The 21226-nt window shown below is 42.1% G+C and overlaps 1 protein-coding gene across 1 annotated transcript in view; it reads left to right on the top strand.

Moving 5' to 3' along the window:
- SYNE2 (spectrin repeat containing nuclear envelope protein 2) overlaps window positions 1-21226 on the top strand; it is a 275888-nt gene that overhangs the window by 39056 nt on the left and 215606 nt on the right. Inside the window, exons 4-14 of the mRNA XM_073349866.2 lie at window positions 2912-3007; window positions 3418-3495; window positions 3588-3680; window positions 4206-4387; window positions 6156-6352; window positions 7128-7228; window positions 8792-8893; window positions 10782-10919; window positions 12335-12499; window positions 15024-15136; window positions 16303-16459. Coding sequence (XP_073205967.2) covers window positions 2912-3007; window positions 3418-3495; window positions 3588-3680; window positions 4206-4387; window positions 6156-6352; window positions 7128-7228; window positions 8792-8893; window positions 10782-10919; window positions 12335-12499; window positions 15024-15136; window positions 16303-16459 — 1422 coding nt within the window. The remainder of the gene's footprint in view (window positions 1-2911; window positions 3008-3417; window positions 3496-3587; window positions 3681-4205; window positions 4388-6155; window positions 6353-7127; window positions 7229-8791; window positions 8894-10781; window positions 10920-12334; window positions 12500-15023; window positions 15137-16302; window positions 16460-21226) is intronic.

Genomic DNA, 21226 nt, shown 5'->3' with positions numbered 1-21226 from the left:
TAAACATGCCATGGGAAATTTGAAGCAAATTTCACTCACTAATTAATATGTGTGAGGTATGATCTCCAATGTGTATTTTTTATTGATTTATTGTTGTTTATTTAGGAAATTTGGGAAAACAGGAACAGTGAAAAAGCCCGATTCCCCCGCTTCCCCCCTTACATTTGATGCCCTCTACTGTCATGTGAGCTGTAACACTGTGACATTGGAGGTAACCACTCATCACTCACCCTCCCCCAGTTCATTTGCACACTTGGGGAAAGTTACTGTTACCCTTGTTAGAGAGACAAGGTGGGTGAGATAATAGCTTTTATTGGACCAACTTCTGTTGGTGAAAGAGTCTCTCACTGAAGTTGGCCCAATAAAAGCTGTTACCTCACCCACCTTGTCTCTCTAATATCTTGGGACCAACACGACTACAACAACACTGCATCCTATCGTCATGGCAATAGCTGCCCTTGATAACTGATTTACCTCAGACTATGGTAGGTCACAGGAGTAATTGTAATGGAAGTATACTGTGTTTGGATAAGTTCCTGTTGTGCTGTTTGGGTTTGTACTGTTTCATTTCAAGGTTAATGGTTTGTTACTTTCCTCAAAAAGGGTTACATGAATACAAAGCTACAAAATGACAGCCCCTTTTCTGTGCTTCTTTTGGTTTTCCAAGGGTTTTATATGACTACAAATTAATTTAATTACTTTGAATATATTTGTCGACATGACACTGTGTGGTGAAATGTGGCACTTCACAAAGATAACAATGGCAATAAAATGTACATTGAAAACAACAAAGGTGGAAGTGCTCTATTACAGTAACTCCCTACTTAACGTTGTAGTTATGTTCCTGAAAAATGTGACTTCAAGTGAAATGATGTTAAGCGAATCCAATTTCCCCATAAGAATTAATGTAAATAGGGGGGTTAGGTTCCAGAGAAACTTTTTTTTTTTGCCAGACAAAAGGCATTATATACATTTTAAACAATTTTAAATAAGCAATTTAATACAGGTATTAAACAGTCTGGCAGCCCCCCATCAGCTCCCCTACACCCCCCCCTCCGCTCCCTCCAGCACCTCCCGCCCACTGGCAGACCCCACAGATCAGCGCCTTCCCCCTGTTCCCCCCGCCTCCTGCCCTGGGCAATCAGGAAATTCAATAACAAAAAAGTTTTTGTTTAACATTCTTTAAGATTGCCTTCCTCAGTCAACAAACCATACAAAATAAGAAGTACAAAGTTAAGGATATAAAAGGATTAAAAAATTGCAAAGTCAAGCATTATCAAATTAGGAAATGCCAGAATGAATGTCGCCCAAGGAACCTTAATTCAGTGCCCCTGTGGTATGATTGTTATATAGTCTTTAATTACATGCAGAAGTGACTTTGTGAACCGTTTGGTGTAATTGACTTGCCAAGCATCACATAGGAACTCTGTTGCAGAGGCAGGGATAGAATCCAAGCCTTCAGGGTGGCATTGAATTGTCCTGAGCACAAGACCTTCCTTTGTTTTCCTCCGGCCTCTGGCTCATTCACTACACACCTACCAACTTCTGCAGCAAATGAGGCAGGGGTCCTACAGACAACAGGCTCCTTCACTACACAGTCCTAATTCATCCCCAGAGCAGATCCATCCTACGCCCTGAACAAACCAGGGTTCTGTGTAAAATAATAATAATAACAATATGGGATCATGTAATTAATGACTGTATCGTAATGCATATGCACAAGTGGGCTGAATTAAGATTGCATGATCAATGTTCGTTCTGGCATTTCCTAACTCAAGAATGCTTCACTTCGCAAACTTTTTATCCTTTACTTTGCATTTCCTAATTTTTTATGATTTGTTTACTGAGGAGAGCAACCTTAACTGATGTTAAACAAAGTTGTTGTTTTTTTGATGTTGCTGCTGTTTGTGAATAAATTTAGAACCGTTCTTTGGAGAGCAAAATGTAAAAGAATGAATAAACCAAACAAATTAAAATAGTCATGGTTCAACAGGGAAAATTAGCCTGGAAAGATATGTTTAATAACATGCACATGGCAGAGACGGGTGTGTGTGGTTATATATTTGTGTGGTGTTTTTGTTTGTTTGGTTGGGGTTTTTTTTGGTGGTGTTATATAGGCATTATCATAGGCTGTTTGTTTTATTGTTGTATATTTGTGCTACACTGAATGCTTTTAAAACATTGTTTTAATTCAGTGAAAGTCAAGGATTAACAGAAATGGCTGCAGAGGAGGCAGGTACTTGTAAGCTTTCATGAATCTGCTCTGTCAATGCATTTGGTCCTGACCTGTGGCGAATGAACTGTTTCAGTGCTGGTCCCTTCTTGAGCACAGTGTGGTTTTACGAAGTCTGCAAATAGCAAGCAACATTGAGGTCATTTTCATTTATCTCCAGAGTCAATATTCAAACCTTAGGCTTCATTGGTGAAAAGCAAGAACATTAATCAGCTGCTTTTTCTGACCTTCATATTTTTCAAAATTAGTTACTGGAAATTTTGCATCAAAACTGAGTTAGCCTCCTCTTCTTAGCCTCCCTAAAGGCATAGCTAGAAACATGATAATTTTGGCCCCAGTACAGGAAAGCGCTTTAGTGGGTGCTTCATTCCACCCTTATTCGGGAAAGCATTTAAGCATGTGCTTAAAGTTAATTGGCTTTAATTACTTTAAGTTAAGCATATACTTAAGTGCTTCGCTGAACAAGGATGCTTTCTTGAACTGGGGCCCTCAGTTTTAAAAGAAAACTATTTTCTATATCATTCTGTTGAAATAAGCAGAAAAATGGTAAGTGGAACAAAAAAAGGGCAAAAAAAAACCTTTTTTTAAAAAAAGAAGCAAAGCAATCAGTGGTATTTTGCTCAACGATGATTTCAGAATTCAGTATATAACTTGCATCTAAATGTATTACTTTTGCAGCATACTCCTCCTTCCGTTATCTCAGATCTATATACAGATGTCAAAGAAGGTCGTGTGCTCTTGGACCTGCTGGAAGTACTTTCAGGTCAACAACTGGTAAGATAAAATAAAGGAATGAAATCCTGGCTTTGGCCTAAATCCTGTAAAGATTTATGGATGTGCTTAACTGTAAGCATGTGAGCAGTCCCACTGGAGTCAGGGGGTGAGTATCTTGTCACACCTTCCACTGCCAGGAACAACTGTCTCATGGCTTGCAGGCTCTGTCATTCAGAATCAGCTGTCCTTGTTGCAAGGGCTAAAGCAACAAGAACTTACTGGCACTGTGCTTGAGCTGACCGCTCACAAGGGTCTTGATGCGGCAACATTTAAGTCAATGGAATGCCATTGGTGTCAATGGATGCAAAATCAGACATCAGTCTTTGCAGGATTTGGACCTTTATTGGTGAACAATCTAAAATAAAACATTGTCACAGCTGATAGAGCAATATTTTTGTTTTACTTTGTAGCCACGGGAGAAAGGATGTAACATGTTCCAGTGCAGAAGCAATATAGAAAATGCCTTGAAATTTTTAAAGAACAAATCAGTGAGTATTAAAGTTAACTTTAAAATTCACTCTTCACACCAGTTTAGTTTGTTGAACATGTTCCTTCTTTAACAGTGATCCTCTTTTTTCAGATCAAGGTCATAAATATTCATGTTGCTGACATTATTGAAGGAAAACCTTCCATTGTGCTTGGCCTAATTTGGACAATTATATTACATTTTCATGTAAGTATTGCAGTGATGTGAGAAAGTATTTTTAATAGAGAAAAACATACAAAAAATTGTGGAATAAAATGGTCACAAAATGAGATGACTTATGCATAAGCACAATGTATGTCTGAAGTGTTGGCTCAGAGAAGAAACATCTAATATGTTCTAATTGTACATTGTAGCTGCTTCTCTGAAATGGGTACTAGGGTCCCTGTTAGCTGAGCAGGATATGATTGACAACAGTGTGATGTGCATGTCAATATTTTTTTATAACTGGTTTAAAATCATGGGCCAGATTCTGCCTGAAGGTATGTGCACAGGAGAGACAGCTATCTGTTCTCTGGTCGGGTGCCTGGGCCTGGCCCAGTCTGTAGCAGCCCAGAGCTGCAACAGGGAAGGTTCTTCTCAACCCTGGGCTGGAGCATGCTCAGTGCAGACAGAATCTTTGGGGAATTAAACTGGGCCACTCTGACAAGCCTCTTCTGAGCAAGTGTGAACAGTGATTTTTACATTGTTAAACTCTCCCCCTGTTTCTGGTAGATTGAAGAACTTGCATGGACCCTTGGTAGTAGTTATAATCAGCCATCTCTTGATTGTTCGAGCGTTGTCGACTCATCTTCAGCTGCAAGCCCACAGGCAAGAAAAAGAGGTAAAATTAAGAAACGGTGGAAGATATCTGCTAAAAAGGCCCTCCTGTTGTGGGTGAAGGAGCAATGTTCAATGTAAGTACCATGAAAGTGTATAAACTGTATCTCATGTTTATTTTTACTGTCACCCTATAAAGGCGCTATATTTTGTCTGTTTAATTTCTTAGTGACTGATTACTAGGTATAACAAAGAAGTAGCACATTAGAATCTGGTTGACATTTCACATCAATTCTAACAAAGCTTTGATTTCAAATTTGGGGCGTAAATATGTTGACGTGCGTCCTTTAAATATAAGAAGTTGGAGCTAACGTTACAAAGAAAACACTGATAAATAAATTGACTTGTTTGGCTTTCTTTTTTATCAGCTGTCTCCATTCTTTGTGTAATGTGCCTACTGCAATTCTTGCATGCTTTGCCAGTTTTAATCCTGTTGGATTAGCATTTACTGGTTCTCTTAGTAACAAAGTTACACTAATCGTCCAAGAATTTGTTGAACAAAAAAAAAAGCAGAATGCCTAGAAAAGAATCAGCATCCCAGTTCATGCATTTTCCCCCCAGAGCATTGCACAAGCCAAAAGAGAGAGTTTCATGAGCTAAGGACTTTTTATAGAGTTAAGAAGGCTCAGGCTCCACTCCAACAGAGATTTATACACCTGCTTCACTTGACACACGGCAGGTCATTCCATTGACTTAAATGAGAGTGCTAATCATGTGCATATGATTTTGCAAGATCAGGGCTTTACATTTGAATTTCCTTGAAAAGCCACTGCCTCGCACAAATACATTTTAAAAAATATTACCGAAACCTCAGCCCTTTCTTTCTAGCTCTCCAGGTTACCTTATCTGGTGTCACCCCACTAATCTTCCATTCATGTTAGTGGGAGGTTAGAGTGTTCGTCAGCAAAGCAGGTGCTTTCTGCTGGATGTATATACGGGACTTGTCAGGAGTTGAATCTTACATTTTCTATATTTTTCATTTGTTTTATTAAGGCTATGGGGTTTGCATGTAAATGAAAGCTCTCTCTTTCCTAATCATCTTTCTTTTGCCTGTCTTTATTCAGAAAAGGTATAATCTATTTGATTGCGATTAGAGTGGGTTTAACATATCAGTTACTGCTATAACATATATGTAAGACCAACATTGGTTTTTAAATCAATGGACCCTCATGTTTTAATCATGAAAGATCACTGACACCCTGCATTAACCCCTGTTCACATACCATCATATCCACTATACACAAACTATTTTTTGAGGAGTTGTTTTCTCAGGACTCATTGTAACTGATGAATCTTCTAGGTACATCAATGTATCATCTAGACACCAGATGCATTGTAGAAATTGTGGGATCCCTCTCTAAATATTTTTTCATTTCTCTAGTCCTAATTCAGTTGAACATTTTGGAAAAACAACAACTTTCCAAAAGTAATGTAATAAAATTAAGGCTGGGATTTTCAAAAAGGCCTCAGGTAGTAAGATGCCTGACTCCTATTGGCTTGTTGTTTTTTTGTGCTGTAAAAGGCATTGATAGATGCCTTAAATGTAATAAATAAAAAAAAGAAAATTTGGTCATCCAAGTGCCATTGCAGCACATAGCAAGAAGTAAAAGCAGCATGATACTAAGCAATGAAAAATATTTCAGTTTTTAAGTTTGTTGGACTGATTATATTGACCATGCATAATGGGGCTGACTCGGCTTCCACAGAATTGGAAAGATTCCCAGTAACTCGAGTGGGATTTGGATTAGGCCCAGTCTGACATGGTTTACATTGTACTGATAACTGAATATTAAATATTTTGAGAAAACAGAACATGAGATTTTATTCTTTATGATTTTGGGGCAGGCATGGATCTATCAAAGTGGCAGATTTCCAATCAAGCTGGAGGAATGGACTGGCTTTTTTAGCTATCATCCATGCTTTAAGACCAGATTTAGTTGACATGGACAGAGCAAAGGGTAGAACCAACAAAGAAAATCTGAAGGAGGCTTTTAAAATTGCAGAACATGAATTAAATATTCCAAGACTTCTTGAACCTGAAGGTAAATGATCTGTTTTGCATTCACTTGGTATAAGGTCTGATGCTGATACTGTCAAACCAGTGTCTGTTCATAACAAAGGATACGTCTACACCGCAAAAAAAAAATCTATGGCAGCGAGTTCTAAAGCCTGGGTCTACAGACTTAGGCTCAGGGCTCACGCTATGGGCTAAAATTACCAGTATAGACATTCCCACTCAGGCTAAAGCCCTGTGAGGGGAGTGGGTCTCAGATCCTGGGCTCCAGCCTAATTGGGCTGCTATTTTTAGCCCTGTAGCATGAGCCCAATTCAGTTGAGCTGGAGTCTGAGACTTGCTGTTGGGGGTTTCGTTTGCAAAGTACATGTACCTAAATAGAATTTTTAATGTTTAATCACTGTGATGATTGGGGGGTAAAATGACATACTGATCTTTATGATAAAAGTAAGAATGTTCTAACCTGAGGTTCTTTGCTGAATAGTTCATAGGAAACCTGAATTAATAGGAGTTTTGACTTGGCAACAATTACAGGAACATCCTTTAGAAGAAAAAATATAAAGCTGCATGATGACAATATTAACAATTGCCCGCTTCTTTTCTAATTTGCTGTTTTGTATTACAGTATTCCTGAGGAAAAAAATCCATTTAATACTGTTTTTTGTCAGTGAAATTTTAACTGAAAAGCTGAAAATAAATTCATTTGTATTTGCTAAATTTTCATGATTGCTCTGTAGAATATAATTGTACAATCAAACTGAGAAATATGCAGGAATGAGCTAATAGTGTGCTACCTCTCACAGATGTCGATGTTATCAGTCCAGATGAAAAATCTATCATGACTTATGTAGCTCAGTTTCTGCAATATTCCAGAAGTTTACCTGTAGCTGAAGAAGACATGCAGGTATGTCATTTCTTTTATCATTGAACCAAGCCAAATGCGTGTACTTTTTTGCTTTTCATAACTCTGAGAATTTCAACACCTCCTTTGCAAAGCCTGTAGCCCCTCAGGGCTTTGGATCTGGCCCGTGGGATTGCTCCCCCCTGGTGCCACAGGCCCTGCACTGCTCTCAGAATCGGCCGGCACCATTTCTCTGAGGCACCTGGGGGGGGCAGAGGGCTCTGTGCATTGCCCTTGCCTCCAGGCACCGCCCCCCGCAGCTCCCATTGGAACAGGGAACTGCGGCCAATGGGAGCTTTGGGGGAGGTACCTGGAGGAGTGGCAGGGGCAGCCCCCAGAGCCCTGTGTGGGCCCCCCCCCACTCCCGGGGCCGCGCAGGGACGTGGTGCTGGCCGCTTCCCGGAGCGGTGCGGGACCAGGGGAGGCATGCAGGCAGCCTGCCCTGGACCCAGTGCGCGCTGCTGCCACCCCAGAGCCGCTTTAGGTAAGTGGCGTCGGGCCGGAGCCCGAACCCCGCCTGCACCCTGCCCCCCAAGTCCCTGGCCTGAGCCCCTGCTGCACCCTGCACCCCCGTGCACCCCAAGTCCCTGCCCTGAGCCCCCTGTCGCACCCCGCACCTGCTGCCCTGAGCTCCCTCCCATAGTCTGCACCCCTCCTCTGCCCCAATCCCTTGCCCTGAGCCCGTTCCTGCACACCGCACCCCTTCCCACACCCCACTCTCCCTCCCGCACCCCAACCCCCTGCCCTGGCCGTGCATACAATTTCCCCACCCAGATGTGTCCCTCGGCCCAAAAAGTTTGCCCACTCCTACTGTAGCATGATTCAGTAACATAGTTATAAAACATGGTGTGATCTTGTCTACAGTGACACAACTGAGCTTATTCTAACCTTGTGTGTCCCTATTTTATTGTAACCAAAATCCCCAACATGATAGATTTTTTTTTAATAGTGTAGACAGAAACTTTGTTGCAAAGTTCACTTTTTTGTTAGTTAAGATGTCCATAAATATTCCAGCCAACATTTTCTGACCTGGTTGCCTAAATGCAAGCTCCCAAAATTATACCTAGGTACCTAGATAGAAGTAGACTGATTTTCAAAAGTGCTGAGCAACCCAGATCCTTCTTGTTGGAAGCTGATATAAAGAGCATCCAGAGAAAGCCATTTGAAGGGCACAGCAAGAATTCTATTGGGTCTACAAAATCCAGGATGTATGCTGTATATTCTTGAATGCCATCTACTGGCACCTTTATCTATTAACCAACAATTTACATAAGATAGAACGTTCCTGTAACACCCTGAAGTCTGGCTACTTGTTTCAAGCTGCCTTACTGTATTCAGGAAACTAACTTCTGGCACCAGGTTTGAAGATTTTAGCTTTCATCTATTTGTACAGCCTGATCCAAAGCTCATTAAATCAGTGGGAGTCTTTTCACTGCTTTCAATGGGCTTTGGAACAGACCTTTAGTGAGTGGGAAGGCTTCACTAGTGTGTTGTTTTATGACACAATGCAAACTAAAAATAAGACTTGCAGAATGCAAAAATGGAATTTTCTGCTCCAATTACCAGGGGAAAGTAAAAGAGGCCTTGAACTGGCTGACTGCACAAGAGAAGAAGTTAACAAAGTTGTTGGTTGATACAGAAAGTGAAACTTGCTATAGAAAATTTCAAGTAAGTAGCATTAAATGACATTTTTTAATATGATAGTATTTGCAAAGAGAAATATTAAAATAAGCCCCCCAAAAGTAGCTTTTCAAGTTATTGTCCAATCTGAAGATTTAAATTTAACACCGTCCCCTCTCCCCAAATCTGTCACTGGATTTGGTAAATAAACCAAAGTAATGGAGGAAGCGTTAAGATAAAATTCCCTCTCCAGAAGGAATGTAGATATATGCTTGTCAGTTACTGTGGTGATAATACTGTAGGTCTTGCATCAGTTTGTTGTCACTGAAGGGGTACTGGAAGTGTTGGCTGCTACTCATGCCTTAGGGGAATGGCTTCCTCCATTTGTACAGCCCAGATAACCGAGTATGTAGAAGGGAGATTTATGGGGCCATTAGAGAGGTAATTATCCCCTTCTCCACACAGTGAGTGCTATTGCAGCTTCAAGCTGCAGCAACCCCTAATGGGTGTTGCTCTCTGCCCTCTTTAGGAGCAGGGGAAGAATGGCAAGTGGATCCACATACCGCACTTGCCGTAGCCTGCCCCCAAACGCGTAATCCATCAGGGAGACCCCATGGAGCTGTACTTCTGGAAGAGTATGGGACTTGCAGTCATAGAATCATAGAATATCAGGGTTGGAAGGGACCCCAGAAGGTCATCTAGTCCAACCCCCTGCTCAAAGCAGGACCAATTCCCAGTTAAATCATCCCAGCCAGGGCTTTGTCAAGCCTGACCTTAAAAACCTCTAAGGAAGGAGATTCTACCACCTCCCTAGGTAACGCATTCCAGTGTTTCACCACCCTCTTAGTGAAAAAGTTTTTCCTAATATCCAATCTAAACCTCCCCCACTGCAACTTGAGACCATTACTCCTCGTTCTGTCATCTGCTACCATTGAGAACAGTCTAGAGCCATCCTCTTTGGAACCCCCTTTCAGGTAGTTGAAAGCAGCTATCAAATCCCCCCTCATTCTTCTCTTCTGCAGGCTAAACAATCCCAGCTCCCTCAGCCTCTCCTCATAACTCATGTGTTCCAGTCCCCTAATCATTTTTGTTGCCCTTCGCTGGACTCTCTCCAATTTATCCACATCCTTCTTGTAGTGTGGGGCCCAAAACTGGACACAGTACTCCAGATGAGGCCTCACCAATGTCGAATAGGACATTGTGCAGTGGTTTCCCTTGCTGGTGGTTTTGCTGAATCCAGGGCCCTCTACACTAATAGTGGGGTGATAGTCACAATTTGCCCCTGAGAGAACATGAACCCATACAAAGTCTGACTGAAAACAAGTGATTGAATATTATAATAGGCAGGGAGGAGTGTTTTCTTCTCTTCCTCTTATTTAAGTTCCATGCAGAGTCAGCCAGGCTAGATTTACTCTATGTTCTGCAGCTGGTCTGACTTCCCTCTTGACAGTCTATGCATTGACAGTCAAAATGCAAAAGTAACAGATTTTAAAATGTTTCCACCCCAGTTGGGCAACATCTGTGTGGCACACTTTGGCCTTGTATCTAACATGTAATATCCTTCTATCCTTCACAGTTCCCCATGTTGACTATGCCTAGTCTCAGACAAGATATTTTTCTCAGTACAGTTGAATAGTTATAGCAGTAGAAAAAGTTAGAGATATTACTGTGCATTTGCTTGGGAATAATGTATTAACATGATATTAAATAAAAATTCAGCTACAGTGTTATATTGTAAGGCCCAGATACTGCCCTTAGATGATGGTGCCTGATTCCCATTGACCTCAGTGGTTTTATCATTCCATCATTCCTTATCTGGACCACCCGCTGAAGTAAATGGGAGTCAGAAATTCACCTCCAACAGTAATATCTGGTTCTAGGAATTATTACATGTGGTAGTTTTCCACTATAGATTGCCTTCCCATTTTAACCCTAGGAAATGCTGTCATTTATGGAATTGTTTAATGAAGAGAAAAGACCCTTTCTGCCAGTGTTGTCTTCAAAAAGAAGTGTGCCTGAGCTAAATGAAGATCAGAAACGGATGAGAGCAACATGGGATAACCTAACCTCCCAGGTTACAGAAGTATTTCTAGCTGCTTTTTATGTTATTAATGTGAACACATTCTATGAAGACGATAAAGCTCACCCCAGAAATTTATACTGTAGTATAATTATCTTTCTCCTTTTTTGGGGAGGGGGAGGAATCACTATACTGAGGTATTGGCCATGATCCTGAGGTCCAGTTGAGCTGGGCCTGATGTGCAGGGCTGCAAAGGTGTGGGGGTGGAGTTAGGGGTTTGTGGCTAGAGGAGGGTGATGACAAATGTGGCTCTCTTTATGCCTATCTGATCCTTTGGGGTGCCAGCGGCATGCAAAGCATGATCTTGATCTGATCGTCCTCTGAGCTTAGCAGCATTCAGATGCAGAGTTTTGGGCTGATCTCTGCTTAAAATGTTCGGTTTGACATCATTAGGGTTAAAATAATGAAGCAGCAGAGAAAAGAGCGAGCAATAGAGTCTGTAGCTGATGAGATATTTTTTTTCCATGGCATGGGTGGCCTTCCTCCATTATCCAACTCTGCCATAGCAGGACTGTTAATTGGATAGTACTCGGTAATGAGCTTGCTCATGTCAACTGTCCCTGAACTAAGGATTGGAATGGCTAGGGAACTGGGATTGTTTAGTGTGCGGAAGAGAAGAATGAGGATTCTTATAGAGGATTTGATAGCTGCTTTCAACTACCTGAAAGGGGGTTCCAAAGAGGATGGATCTAGACTGTTCTCAGTGGTAGCAGATGACAGAACAAGGAGTAATGGTCTCAAGTTGCTGTGGGGGCGGTTTAGGTTGGATATTAGGAAAAACTTTTTCACTAGGAGGGTGGTGAAACACTGGAATGCGTTACCTAGGGAGGTGGTAGAATCTCCTTCCTTAGAGGTTTTTAAGGTCAGGCTTGACAAAGCCCTGGCTGGGATGATTTAGTTGGGGATCGGTCCTGCTTTGAGCAGGGGGTTGGACTAGATGACCTCGTGAGGTCCTTTCCAACCCTGATATTCTATTATTCTATGCCAAGTATCTCCCTGCTTGATCAGTGGCTACTGTGGATCAGATACTTTTGGTCCGCAGTGGTGGAAAGACAGTCAGAGCACATTATTCATGATAGAAGTCTTTTGTCAAGGTGCCACTAACTTTGGGTAAATTTCCCTGTGACAAAACTTTGTTAGTCATCGTATGTTGACAAAAACTGCTCAATTCCCTGTAGCACCAAGAAGATTGCAAGCGGGGGAGAAAATTCTGATCTTGAATGCACCCAAATGACTCCCATTTGACTGCTGTGGGAACTACCTGCTTGCTACTGATCGCAAAATTTGTCTGTGAGGTAGTTAGAATGTTCAATTAACAAGTATTATATATAATAATCTTACTAATCCCCTGAGAATAGGGTAAGAAATAAACAGAGAGATTTTACCATTGACTTGTATTTGCCTTTTAGATTAATGAATGGAAAACAAAGCTGGACTGTGCACTACCCCCACCTCTAGGCAGCATCGAGGTCTGGCTCCAAGAGGTAGAACATCTGCTGGCAGATGGTTTACCTGATTCGCAGGACCACTGTAAAGCAATGGCCCTCTTCAAAGGAAAAATTATATTATTTAAGGTTTGTTAAACAGAAAAAGACTGTTAAATCTGACCCACTAAAGCACCTACTATGGAAGTGATGTTAGTTTTTGGGAGGGAATGTGGTCACTGGATTGATTTCTTTTGGAGAATATATGTACTTCTAAAGATGTCTTTGGTAGCAGCTGTTGATTTTGAACAATGGCAGGGTAACCAGATAAATAAAGAGTTTTGTAGGAAAATTTTTTGACTTTATGGGGGTGAGATGTAAGAGAAAGCCTTGATGGAGTGAGTAAATTAATGTGTTTTCATCATATTAGCACAGGGGTGGGCAAACTACTGCCTGCGGGCCACATCTGTCCCACCAGCCATTTTAATTCAGCTTTCGAGCTCCCGCTAGGGAGCGGGGTCTGGGGCTTGCCCCACTTTGGTGCTCCAGCCGGGAGCAGGGTCAGGGGCCGCTCCATGTGGCTCCCGGAAGCAGTGGCATGGCCCCTCTCCGGCTCCTATGTGTAGGGGCAGCCGGGGGCTCCACTCCACATGCTGCCCCCACCCCAAGCACCACACCCCTGACCCCCTCCCACCCTCTGAGCCCCTTGGTCCAAGCCTGGAGCACCTTTCTGCACCCCAAACCTCTCATCCCCAGCCCAACCCCAGAGCTCGCACCCCCAGCTGGAGACCTCACCCCCTGACACCCCAAACCTCTGCCTCTGCCCTGATTCCCCTCCCACTCTCCGAACCCCTCAATTCCTGCCCGAAGCACCCTACTGCACCCCAAACCCCTCATCCCTAGCCCCACCCCAGAGCATGGTTCCTGCAACTAATTTAGTCCCTGGGTCAGCAAAGCAAATAAGCAATACTAATCCTTACATCTATACTTATGTCCATCCCTGTTCAGAAGAGCACATGGCTAAATTCCACTGACTTGAGTGGAACTTAATGTGCCTAAAGTTAAGCACTTGCTTAAGTATTTGGCAGCTTGGGGCTTTAAAAACAACAGAATGTAGTCTGATATTTGGAAGTCACAACATATTACTCCAGTAATGAAATCTTTACACTGACTGCCCAAGTCTGATATTATTTTTAAGTTTTTCTTTTGAATTTTAAGCCTCTTAAAAGAATACCTGAATGATCATCTTTTGTCTTTTATGACCAGTCATTTGGGTTATATTCCAAGTTGGCTGATTATTTGATGTGCCCTGTCTGTAAGCTTGAGAAGGTAGGAGGGTTTATTACAGATTGGGTTAGTAGTGCTGCCTATTATTAAGGTTATCCAGCACTTCCCAATGCAAGGCCCTGTTTTCAGTTGCTTAACTGAAATAGTTTGAGCTGTTGCCAAACTGTAATAGTTTGAGCTGTAATTTTCTATGCTGGGTTTCTGACACGTGTAATTTTTTTTTTTTTTTTTTAAATTTCAGCCAAAATGGTTTGGCTATTTCTGAGAATGGGATAGGGAAAATATGTTGTTTTGCCCATGTTTCAGTAATTTCCAGTTGAAAATTTCAACAGAATCAACACATTCCTACAAAATGTTTTGATTTTATCAAATCAGCATTTTCCAGAATGGGAAAACTTTCTGCTGGAAAATTTCAGATCAGCTCTATTTCCAACACTGCTATGACCTATGTCGGTGTCAATATGATGTCAATTTGATGTGTTAGGTATTTTTCAGTTTTTTAAAAAAACCTAGGAAATCACACATAAAAATATGTTCAAAGAACAGTATTAAAGTTGCAAGACATATTAAGAAGTGTGAGAATTAAGGTTGCCTGTGCAACCTTAATTTATCCCTATTGTACATTTATATTATGATACAGTCTTTAATTACATGATTAATTCTAACATAGTTGTTTTGTGTGTAATTATAACTGTGCCCTTCATCTGTGACATACACTTTTTATCACCTTCAATTCCTAGGTGGCATAAGTATTGAATAGTAGTTTGCAGGAATGCTGCATTCCATATTGTAATTAATATTCATATGGGAATGTTGTGCAGTATTCTGAGACAATCTTTGTGGGTACTTTGTATGTTCAATTTGTTGCTTTTGGCAACTAGCACCTGTGATATGTTCCCATGAGATTTGCCGCAAAAATTCCAACTTCTGCCATCGAAAGTTAATATATTGTCAATGGGATAAATGTTTTTTTAAATAGTGATTTTACAGTAACAGACAATTAAAAATAAAGGTATTTATTTACAAGGTCTTGCTGTCAGTCTAACGTGTGGCAAAGCAAGAGCTTCATACTTTGAAAAGACGTAATATTGCACTACAGTATGTGGAGAGGGTGACTTTAAAAGTAAACAAACACTGGTAGTATTGACTTAATGCAATATTACCTATATATATAGAAACATGGCGAGGTTTTTACTATGCTTGGTAAATACTCACATTTGGGGGTAATGTAGGAAATGCATTTATACTGTACTGAATAAAAACTGAAGTGAGATCCTGTGGTAAATGTGTTTACCTAATAGCTCCCACTGTAATATGGGAGTGGATTGTATATTCCCAAGTACACTACTTAGCAGTGAAATATATTAATTATAATATTTTTTTCCAGGGCTTGATGGATTATTTTGACTGTCACTTGGTCACCCTTCAATCCTTTGAGAATAAAGATGAGAAGAATATGCCACTGGTTCCAACTGAGAAGCTAGATGACATGAAAAGAAGGTTGCAATTCTCAGATTTACCCTGTTGGGCACTTGCGTTGACTACATTCATATTAAGTTAAATTATTATTTTTAGGAAGTTTTGCACCATTATGGAAAAACACTCCAATTACTTGTTTTCTGTGTTCAGTTGTTGTGCACTTAGGTGGCACAAGCATAAATGGTCTGTTCCCAACTCTGCTACTGACTTGCTGCAGGATCTTGTCATATCACTTCTCTGTGCCTGTTTCCCCATCTGTGTAATAAGGATAATGATACTTACCCATCTTTTAAAATCATGTGCAGATCTACAGATGAAAGCACTATAAGTACAAAGTATTATTAAATAATTAAAAACTTGCATCTGACAAAGTCTGCTCTTAGCTCAAAACTGGACTGCATCATTCTGCCATTTCTGAGTTTATTATTTATTGAGCACTGTCAGTGTGCTCTGTGTTCTACAAACGTATACAAAAACATGGTCCTACCTCAAGGAGTTTATTATTGTCTAGTACAAACACAGGCAAAGCACGTCAGCCACATGCTAGTAGTAAGATGGGCATTGTTATGACTTTAAACTGGAGTAAGGATTTTGCAGAGATCAATTTTGAAAACCTTTGTGAAAAAATTGTGTTTTGATGTAGGTTTTGGAGGAAGGAAGAGGTGGTTTGGTGTATGAGGATTGTGAGACTGTTTCAAGTAAAACAGAAGATGAGTTAGTAGGGGAATATTAGTTTTAATCTTCTCATTAAAAATTAACTGTTATATTGAGCTTGCGTAAATTCTGAAACACTTTAAATTTGTTTTGTTCCATCTCAGTTATGCTGATCAGGGTATCATCATGCAGTTTAAAGCCTACATTTTCGAAAGTGACCAGTGATTTTGTGTGCTGAACTAGAGACACCTTTCAAGGGCCTGATTTTCAGACAGTGAATGCTCTGAACTTTCTGAAAATCAGCCCCTTTTAAGGTTTCTTAAATTGGACATCCAAAAATTAAGGTGCCCAAATCATTACTCATTTAAATAGTTAACCCTACATATTTTAGAAATTTTTTTCCTCTTCAACAGTAGGGACTGTGTTTACATATGATATCTGGAATTCGGGTAATTTTTAGGTTAGAGGTCGGTCTCTGTAAATGAATGCCTCATTATGTCCAGTTTAATTCCAAAACTCTTACTGTTTTCCAGATTTAGCAATATCCAGTCTACAAACTTCAGCATACTTCTAGAATACCACTTCTGCCTGTGCTCTGCTATCTCGGATGAAGTGACATTAAAGTTAAATATCAGGGATATCAAATATGGGACTAAGGAATCTGTGGAGTTATTACTGAGAGATTGGCATGTAAGCTTAAAAATAGTTAATGTTTTTGGCAACTGTTCTCCAATTTAAACCCGCGGTAGTTGCCCTCTTGGATACAGCCTTAGATCTAATTCAATCCAGCATGGACTCTCGTAGCTGGAGGCAATTTGAGATTTATGCAAAGGAGGGTGGGTTTCAGGTTGAACCTGTATCTTTATAAAAGGCCTTGCTATCACCATGTTCATCTTCCCATTTTGCTGTAGATATGTGTATGCCTCATATAGCTAAAATACACTTCAGACTGGAATAAAGGTGAGACAAGGTAGGTGAGGTAATATATTTTGTTGGACCAACCTCTACTGGTGGAAAGGTACAGAGCTCTGTGTAGCTCTAAAGCTTGTACCTTCTTCCACCAATTGAAGTTGGTCCAATAAAAGACATCATCTTGCCTGCTTTGTCTCTCTCATGTCTGGAACCAACATGCTATAACAACACTGCAAACAACTATGGAATGAAAATTTTATTTATGATCATCATAGAATCATAGAATACCAGGGTTGGAAGGGACCTCAGGAGGTCATCTAGTCCAACCCCCTGCTCAAAGCAGGACCAGTCCCCAATTAAATCATTCCAGCCAGGGCTTTGTCAAGCCTGACCTTAAAAACTTCTAAGGAAGGAGATTCTACCACCTCCCTAGGTAACGCATTCCAGTGTTTCACCACCCTCCTAGTGAAAAAGTTTTTCCTAATATCCAACTTAAACCTCACCCACTGCAACTTGAGACCATTACTCCTTGTCCTGTCCTCTTCTACCACTGAGAATAGTCTAGAACCAACCTCTCTGGAACCACCTTTCAGGTAGTTGAAAGCAGCTATCAAATCCCCCCTCATTCTTCTCTTCTGCAGACTAAACAATCCCAGTTCCCTCAGCCTCTCCTCATAAGTCATGTGTTTCAGACCCCTAATCATTTTTGTTGCCCTTCGCTGGACTCTCCAATTTCTCCACATCCTTCTTGTAGTGTGGGGCCCAAAACTGGACACAGTACTCCAGATGAGTCCTCACCAATGTCGAATAGAGGGGGACGATCATGTCCCTCTATCTGCTCGCTATGCCCCTACTTATACATCCCAAAATGCCATTGGCCTTCTTGGCAACAAGGGCACACTGCTGACTCATATCCAGCTTCTCGTCCACTGTCACCCCTAGGTCCTTTTCCGCAGAACTGCTGCCTAGCCATTCGGTCCCTAGTCTGTAGCTGTGCATTGGGTTCTTCCGTCCTAAGTGCAGGACCCTGCACTTATCCTTATTGAACCTCATCAGATTTCTTTTGGCCCAATCCTCCAATTTGTCTAGGTCCCTCTGTATCCTATCCCTCCCCTCCAGCGTATCTACCACTCCTCCCAGTTTAGTATCATCCGCAAATTTGCTGAGAGTGCAATCCACACCATCCTCCAGATCATTTATGAAGATATTGAACAAAACCGGCCCCAGGACCAACCCCTGGGGCACTCCACTTGACACCGGCTGCCAACTAGACATGGAGCCATTGATCACTACCCGTTGAGCCCGACAATCTAGCCAGCTTTCTACCCACCTTATAGTGCATTCATCCAGCCCATACTTCTTTAACTTGCTGACAAGAATACTGTGGGAGACCGTGTCAAAAGCTTTGCTAAAGTCAAGATACAATACATCCACTGCTTTCCCTTCATCCACAGAACCAGTAATCTCATCATAAAAGGCGATTAGATTAGTCAGGCATGACCTTCCCTTGGTGAATCCATGCTGACTGTTCCTGATCACTTTCCTCTCATGTAAGTGCTTCAGGATTGATTCTTTGAGGACCTGCTCCATGATTTTTCCGGGGACTGAGGTGACCTGACTGGCCTGTAGTTCCCAGGATCCTCCTTCTTCCCTTTTTTAAAGATTGGCACTACATTAGCCTTTTTCCAGTCATCCGGGACTTCCCCCGTTCGCCACGAGTTTTCAAAGATAATGGCCAATGGCTCTGCAATCACAGCCGCCAATTCCTTTAGCACTCTCGGATGCAAGTCGTCCGGCCCCATGTACTTGTGCACATCCAGCTTTTCTAAATAGTCCCTAACCACCTCTTTCTCCACAGAGGGCTGGCCATCTATTCCCCATGTTGTGATGCCCAGCGCAGCAGTCTGGGAGCTGACCATGTTTGTGAAGACAGAGTCAAAAAAAGCATTGAGTACATTAGCTTTTTCCACATCCTCTGTCACTAGGTTGCCTCCCTCATTCATCAAGGGGCCCACACTTTCCTTGGCTTTCTTCTTGTTGCCAACATACCTGAAGAAACCCTTCTTGTTACTCTTGACATTTCTCGCTAGCTGCAGCTCCAGGTGCTATTTGGCCCTCCTGATTTCATTCCTACATGCCCGAGCAATATTTTTATACTCTGCCCTGGTCATATGTCCAACCTTCCACTTCTTGTAAGATTCTTTTTTATGTTTAAGATCCGCTAGGATTTCACCATTAAGCCAAGCTCGTCGCCTGCCATATTTACTATTCTTTCTACACATCGGGATGGTTTGTCCCTGTAACCTCAACAGGGATTCCTTGAAATACAGCCAGCTCTCCTGGACTCCTTTCCCCTTCATGTTAGTCCCCCAGGGGATCCTACCCATCCGTTCCCTGAGGGAGTTGAAGTCTGCTTTCCTGAAGTCCAGGGTCCGTATCCTGCTGCTTACCTTTCTTCCCTGCGTCAGGATCCTGAACTCAACCAACTCATGGTCACTGCCTCCCAGATTCCCATCCACTTTTGCTTCCCCCACTAATTCTACCCGGTTTGTGAGCAGCAGGTCAAGAAAAGCTCCCCCCCCCCCAGTTGGCTCCTCTAGCACTTGCACCAGGAAATTGTCCCCTACGCTTTCCAAAAACTTCCTGGATTGTCTGTGCACCGCTGTATTGCTCTCCCAGCAGATATCAGGAAAATTAAAGTCCCCCCTGAGAACCAGGGCGTGCGATCTAGTAGCTTCTGCGAGCTGCCGGAAGAAAGCCTCATCCACCTCATCCCCCTGGTCCGGTGGTCTATAGCAGACTCCCACCACTACATCACTCTTGTTGCTCACACTTCTAAACTTAATCCAGAGACACTCAGGTTTTTCTGCAGTTTCGTATCGGAGCTCTGAGCAGTCATACTGCTCCCTTACATACAGTGCTACTCCCCCACCTTTTCTGCCCTGCCTGTCCTTCCGGAACACTTTATAACCATCCATGACAGTACTCCAGTCATGTGAGCTATCCCACCAAGCCTCTGTTATTCCAATCATGTCATAATTCCTTGACATCACCAGGACCTCCAGTTCTCCCTGCTTGTTATGAAGGCTTTGTGCATTCGTATATAAGCACTTGGGATAACAGTGTCCAGCAGTTTGTCACTGCGCAGCAAGGAGAAGCACACAGAGTGATGAAGGACTAACCCCCTTTCTGAAGCTAGTTAATTTTGCTCATTAAAATAAATTATCAAAGGCTGTTGTACTCATGCCATGCACACTGTGCTAAATGTGACCATGTGATTATGACCATCATCTTACACTAGAATGGACCCTGCCAGTGTGGATAGTGTTTACAATAATACACCTTATGCTGCATTTCTTTCCTCCCTCCATCTCTTTTTCAGTCTCTCTTTTCCAGTTACAGTTTCCCAGAGTTTCATAAAACACTCTGGTTTGGCTCAGGCCTGGATTCAGTGATGCTTTTTTTTGCTGGATCCACTGAGAGTGATTTCACTCTTAAGCTTCAATTTCATTTGAAACCAAGAACTTCAAAGCAAAACTCAGTCCAAACCACCGAGTTTCATCTGATTGTGAGTCCAAATCCTATGCAAATGATGAGTTTTTGCAGGATTTTGAGCAAAAGCCATGAGCCAAGATACCTTCTCCATGACAGGCCCTGAATACTCCCCCTTCTCCCCCATCTATCTCTCTCTTCTGATGATGTGATTATCTGTGGCCACCTCTCTTCTGTCATTGTTTTCTGCCTCTGTTTTCACTAACAAGGTCAGCTCCCAGACTGCTGCGCTGGGCATCACAAAATGCGGAAGAGATGGCCAGCCCTCTGTGGAGATAGAGGCGGTTAGGGACTATTTAGAAAAGCTGGACGTGCACAAGTCCATGGGGCCGGACGAGTTGCATCCGAGAGTGCTGAAGGAATTGGCGGCTGTGATTGCAGAGCCACTGGCCATTATCTTTGAAAACTTGTGGCGAACCGGGGAAGTCCCGGATGACTGGAAAAAGGCTAATGTAGTGCCAATCTTTAAAAAAGGGAAGAAGGAGGATCCTGGGAACTACAGGCCAGTCAGCCTCACCTCAGTCCCTGGAAAAATCATGGAGCAGGTCCTCAAAGAATCAATCCTGAAGCACTTGCATGAGAGGAAAGTGATCAGGAACAGCCAGCATGGATTCACCAAGGGAAGGTCATGCCTGACTAATCTAATCGCCTTTTATGATGAGATTACTGGTTCTGTGGATGAAGGGAAAGCAGTGGATGTATTGTTTCTTGACTTTAGCAAAGCTTTTGACACGGTCTCCCATAGTATTCTTGTCAGCAAGTTAAGGAAGTATGGGCTGGATGAATGCACTATAAGGTGGGTAGAAAGCTGGCTAAATTGTCGGGCTCAACGGGTAGTGATCAATGGCTCCATGTCTAGTTGGCACCCGGTATCAAGTGGAGTGCCCCAAGGGTCGGTCCTGGGGCCGGTTTTATTCAATATCTTCATAAATGATCTGGAGGATGGTGTGGATTGCACTCTCAGCAAATTTGCGGATGATACTAAACTGGGAG

This window comes from Lepidochelys kempii, chromosome 6 (assembly GCF_965140285.1).
Source record: "Lepidochelys kempii isolate rLepKem1 chromosome 6, rLepKem1.hap1, whole genome shotgun sequence".
Lineage (NCBI taxonomy): Eukaryota > Metazoa > Chordata > Testudines > Cheloniidae > Lepidochelys > Lepidochelys kempii.
This window is presented reverse-complemented; position numbering and strand designations above follow the sequence as displayed.